The sequence below is a fragment of the Salmo salar genome, chromosome 16 (genome assembly GCF_965601325.2).
Source record: "Salmo salar chromosome 16, fSalSal1, whole genome shotgun sequence".
NCBI lineage: Eukaryota > Metazoa > Chordata > Actinopteri > Salmoniformes > Salmonidae > Salmo > Salmo salar.
In genome coordinates this window covers 76,374,001-76,380,000 of record NC_138306.1, presented here as the reverse complement: position 1 = coordinate 76,380,000, position 6,000 = coordinate 76,374,001, and the positions used below count along the sequence as shown (strand labels likewise).

General features: G+C 48.4%; 1 protein-coding gene across 2 annotated transcripts in view; it reads left to right on the top strand.

Annotated features, from left to right (window-relative positions):
• The window catches only part of ptgfrnb (prostaglandin F2 receptor inhibitor b), a 48,565-nt gene that overhangs the window by 27,907 nt on the left and 14,658 nt on the right, over positions 1–6,000 (top strand). For both annotated transcript variants that reach the window (XM_045697831.2, XM_045697832.2), the window contains exons 7-9: positions 1–183; positions 287–471; positions 1,706–1,813. The exon at positions 1–183 is cut by the window's left edge and continues 37 nt beyond it. In XM_045697831.2, the coding sequence (XP_045553787.1) occupies positions 1–183; positions 287–471; positions 1,706–1,813 (476 nt within the window). The remainder of the gene's footprint in view (positions 184–286; positions 472–1,705; positions 1,814–6,000) is intronic.

Below are 6,000 nucleotides of genomic sequence, written 5' to 3'. Positions count from 1 at the left end.
GGCGGTGGCGGGCGGAGCCACCTTTGAGATGAGCTGTACCGTATCCCATGTGCACTTGCAGGACCCGGGCTACTCTGTGCTGGTGCAGACTCAGGAGAGCGTGGACTCTGCCACCAGAACCGTCCTCACTCTCAGTCCTGACTCTGTACTACAACATGGAGGGGCTACTGACCCTAACCGCAGGTAAACACACACAGTACTGAGCCGTATGTATCATAAGATGAATGAAGTTGTGGTGTTATTACTAGTGAGCTATGTTGAAACTAAACTTGGTTCTGGCTCCCAGGGACAGCCTGGTTCTGACTAAGACGGGTCCGGCTGAGTTCCGCTTCCGTCTGGCCGGAGTGCAGCAGGCTGACAGGGGCTTCTACTGGTGTGACATCACCGCCTGGACCAAACAACCAGGCCAGGCCTGGACCAAAGCTGTCAGCGCCAAGTCCAACAAGGTCCAGATCAACTTCCAGGAGACTGGTACGGGGATGGAACACACACCCTGACCACCACTGAGTTACATAGTAATATCTACTGTGTCCTACTGAGTCTATACCCACTAGACTTTTACTGAAGCTCTCACATGAACTCTAAATATACTCTCACACACATGAACCTCTAAATATACTCTCACACACATGAACCCCTAAATATACTCTCACACATGAACCCCTAAATATACTCTCACACGCATGAACCCCTAAATATACTCTCACACGCATGAACCCCTAAATATACTCTCTCACGCATGAACCCCTAAATATACTCTCTCACGCATGAACCCCTAAATATACTCTCTCTCACGCATGAACCCCTAAATATACTCTCTCTCACGCATGAACCCCTAAATATACTCTCTCGCGCATGAACCCCTAAATACACTCTCTCGCGCATGAACCCCTAAATACACTCTCTCGCGCATGAACCCCTAAATATACTCTCTCGCGCATGAACCCCTAAATATACTCTCTCGCGCATGAACCCCTAAATATACTCTCTCGCGCATGAACCCCTAAATATACTCTCTCGCGCATGAACCCCTAAATATACTCTCTCACACATTCCCTGCATCGGCCTAGTTGGCTGTGTTTGATGTTCGTGGGAGAGAGGTGTAACCAGTTACTAAAACCTCTACTACTGTCTCTGGGGAGGTAGACCCCTTAAGCTCTCTCTCTCTACATCTCTCTCACTGTGGAAAGACACGCTCTCTCTCTCTCTTACATTTGAGTCATTTAGCAGACGCTCTAATACAGAGCGTCTTAGAGGAGCAAATATAGTGAAGTGCCTTGCTCAAGGGCACATCAGCAGATGTTTTTCACCTAGTCGGCTCGGGGATTCGAACCAGCAACCATTCTGTTACAGGTCCAACGCTCCTAACCGCTAGGCTACCTGCAGCCCTTCTTCCTCTCTGTGGGGTGGAAGCTTCAAAGCGGCACCCCCATAAACCAACCTCTCCTGGACAAATCAGTTAGAAGCAGCAATGATCCGTATCACTGGCTCTCTTTCTCATGTGGGTTGAACATGTTAGAGACACCATACTGAGTCCCTCTGTAGGTGCTTACACACACACACACACACACACTCTGACTGGCTCAGTGAGCTGAGAGGAGCTGTTTGGATGAGCACCTTTGAAAGACCTGGTGAAGGACCAGTGTTAGGGGTGTAAACACAGTGAATGTAACCCCTGACCTCTAACCTCTGTTCCTTCCTGTAGGCCCCTCGTTCGCCGTGGCCATCCGCTCTGACACCACCACTCTGTATCCCTGGGAGACCGCCAAGATGGTGTGTGCCCTCAGCGTCTCTGGAGCATCCCCCAAGTCGGGTAGGAGACAACACACACACACACGCGCTCACTCTCATCAGGTGATAGCTGTATCCATAAGACACAACCTTCCAGTGTTGAGACAGAGTTAATTAGTTTCTTATCAGCTCTCCTGTTCACATCTCTCCATCCTCTCCTCCCTTCCTCCTGTCCTCCTCCTGCCTCTCTTATCACTGTTCTCCCAGCTCTGGGAGGAGGGCAGTGTGATCTCTTATTGGAAGTCATTCTGTCTCATTCTCTCCTATCAACTCTCTCTGTCTTCCTCTCCCTCCCTCAGCCATTAGATTATATAACTCTGTCTCTCTGTCTCTGTCTGTCGGTCTCTGTCTCCTTTCTCCTCCTCCTCTCTGTCTCTTTCATATTGTTATCTTTCTATATTCTTCAGTCTAACATGAGACCGGTCAGAGATCAGAACAGAGAGTTCTGCTCATAGCAGCTGTGTTTGTCTGAATGTGATTGTGCAGGGGGGGGGGGTTCATTTTTCAGAACCCCAGGTGTGTGTGTGTGTGTGTGTGTGTGTGTGTGTGTGTCACATGCATACACACACATATGCATGTGAATAACAGGAAGGCTTATCAGAGAACGTAATGGAATGTCATGGTAATCTTATGGGCAGTTGCAGCTTCTTTTCCTGATGGTGGAACATAGCAGTTAGTTACCTACAGGGAGACAGCTGGAAGGCTGCAGGGGAATGGTATTACTGAACTACACTGTTAGTTACCTACAGGGAGACAGCTGGAAGGCTGCAGGGGAATGGTATTACTGAACTACACTGTTAGTTAGTTACCTACAGGGAGACAGCTGGAAGGCTGCAGGGGAATGGTATTACTGAACTACACTGTTAGTTACCTACAGGGAGACAGCTGGAAGGCTGCAGGGGAATGGTATTACTGAACTACACTGTTAGTTAGTTACCTACAGGGAGACAGCTGGAAGGCTGCAGGGGAATGGTATTACTGAACTACACTGTTAGTTAGTTACCTACAGGGAGACAGCTGGAAGGCTGCAGGGGAATGGTGTTACTGAACTACACTGTTAGTTAGTTACCTACAGGGAGACAGCTGGAAGGCTGCAGGGGAATGGTATTACTGAACTACACTGTTAGTTAGTTACCTACAGGGAGACAGCTGGAAGGCTGCAGGGGAATGGTATTACTGAACTACACTGTTAGTTAGTTACCTACAGGGAGACAGCTGGAAGGCTGCAGGGGAATGGTATTACTGAACTACACTGTTAGTTAGTTACCTACAGGGAGACAGCTGGAAGGCTGCAGGGGAATGGTATTACTGAACTACACTGTTAGTTACCTACAGGGAGACAGCTGGAAGGCTGCAGGGGAATGGTGTTACTGAACTACACTTAGTTAGTTACCTACAGGGAGACAGCTGGAAGGCTGCAGGGGAATGGTATTACTGAACTACACTGTTAGTTACCTACAGGGAGACAGCTGGAAGGCTGCAGGGGAATGGTGTTACTGAACTACACTGTTAGTTACCTACAGGGAGACAGCTGGAAGGCTGCAGGGGAATGGTGTTACTGAACTACACTGTTAGTTACCTACAGGGAGACAGCTGGAAGGCTGCAGGGGAATGGTATTACTGAACTACACTGTTAGTTACCTACAGGGAGACAGCTGGAAGGCTGCAGGGGAATGGTGTTACTGAACTACACTGTTAGTTACCTACAGGGAGACAGCTGGAAGGCTGCAGGGGAATGGTGTTACTGAACTACACTGTTAGTTAGTTACCTACAGGGAGACAGCTGGAAGGCTGCAGGGGAATGGTATTACTGAACTACACTGTTAGTTAGTTACCTACAGGGAGACAGCTGGAAGGCTGCAGGGGAATGGTGTTACTGAACTACACTGTTAGTTACCTACAGCGAGACAGCTGGAAGGCTGCAGGGGAATGGTATTACTGAACTACACTGTTAGTTACCTACAGGGAGACAGCTGGAAGGCTGCAGGGGAATGGTATTACTGAACTACACTGTTAGTTAGTTACCTACAGGGAGACAGCTGGAAGGCTGCAGGGGAATGGTATTACTGAACTACACTGTTAGTTAGTTACCTACAGGGAGACAGCTGGAAGGCTGCAGGGGAATGGTATTACTGAACTACACTGTTAGTTAGTTACCTACAGGGAGACAGCTGGAAGGCTGCAGGGGAATGGTGTTACTGAACTACACTGTTAGTTAGTTACCTACAGCGAGACAGCTGGAAGGCTGCAGGGGAATGGTATTACTGAACTACACTGTTAGTTAGTTACCTACAGGGAGACAGCTGGAAGGCTGCAGGGGAATGGTATTACTGAACTACACTGTTAGTTACCTACAGGGAGACAGCTGGAAGGCTGCAGGGGAATGGTATTACTGAACTACACTGTTAGTTACCTACAGGGAGACAGCTGGAAGGCTGCAGGGGAATGGTATTACTGTACTACACTGTTAGTTACCTACAGGGAGACAGCTGGAAGGCTGCAGGGGAATGGTATTACTGAACTACACTGTTAGTTAGTTACCTACAGTGAGACAGCTGGAAGGCTGCAGGGGAATGGTGTTACTGAACTACACTGTTAGTTAGTTACCTACAGGGAGACAGCTGGAAGGCTGCAGGGGAATGGTATTACTGAACTACACTGTTAGTTACCTACAGTGAGACAGCTGGAAGGCTGCAGGGGAATGGTGTTACTGAACTACACTGTTAGTTACCTACAGCGAGACAGCTGGAAGGCTGCAGGGGAATGGTATTACTGAACTACACTGTTAGTTAGTTACCTACAGGGAGACAGCTGGAAGGCTGCAGGGGAATGGTATTACTGAACTACACTGTTAGTTACCTACAGGGAGACAGCTGGAAGGCTGCAGGGGAATGGTATTACTGAACTACACTGTTAGTTAGTTACCTACAGGGAGACAGCTGGAAGGCTGCAGGGGAATGGTATTACTGAACTACACTGTTAGTTACCTACAGGGAGACAGCTGGAAGGCTGCAGGGGAATGGTATTACTGAACTACACTGTTAGTTACCTACAGGGAGACAGCTGGAAGGCTGCAGGGGAATGGTATTACTGTACTACACTGTTAGTTACCTACAGGGAGACAGCTGGAAGGCTGCAGGGGAATGGTATTACTGAACTACACTGTTAGTTAGTTACCTACAGTGAGACAGCTGGAAGGCTGCAGGGGAATGGTATTACTGAACTACACTGTTAGTTACCTACAGTGAGACAGCTGGAAGGCTGCAGGGGAATGGTGTTACTGAACTACACTGTTAGTTACCTACAGCGAGACAGCTGGAAGGCTGCAGGGGAATGGTATTACTGAACTACACTGTTAGTTAGTTACCTACAGGGAGACAGCTGGAAGGCTGCAGGGGAATGGTGTTACTGAACTACACTGTTAGTTAGTTACCTACAGGGAGACAGCTGGAAGGCTGCAGGGGAATGGTATTACTGAACTACACTGTTAGTTAGTTACCTACAGGGAGACAGCTGGAAGGCTGCAGGGGAATGGTATTACTGAACTACACTGTTAGTTAGTTACCTACAGGGAGACAGCTGGAAGGATGCAGGGGAATGGTATTACTGAACTACACTGTTAGTTAGTTACCTACATGGAGACAGCTGGAAGGCTGCAGGGGAATGGTATTACTGAACTACACTGTTAGTTACCTACAGGGAGACAGCTGGAAGGCTGCAGGGGAATGGTGTTACTGAACTACACTGTTAGTTAGTTACCTACAGCGAGACAGCTGGAAGGCTGCAGGGGAATGGTATTACTGAACTACACTGTTAGTTAGTTACCTACAGGGAGACAGCTGGAAGGCTGCAGGGGAATGGTGTTACTGAACTACACTGTTAGTTACCTACAGGGAGACAGCTGGAAGGCTGCAGGGGAATGGTGTTACTGAACTACACTGTTAGTTAGTTACCTACAGGGAGACAGCTGGAAGGCTGCAGGGGAATGGTATTACTGAACTACACTGTTAGTTACCTACAGGGAGACAGCTGGAAGGCTGCAGGGGAATGGTGTTACTGAACTACACTGTTAGTTACCTACAGGGAGACAGCTGGAAGGCTGCAGGGGAATGGTATTACTGAACTACACTGTTAGTTACCTACAGGGAGACAGCTGGAAGGCTGCAGGGGAATGGTATTACTGTACTACACTGTTAGTTACCTACAGGG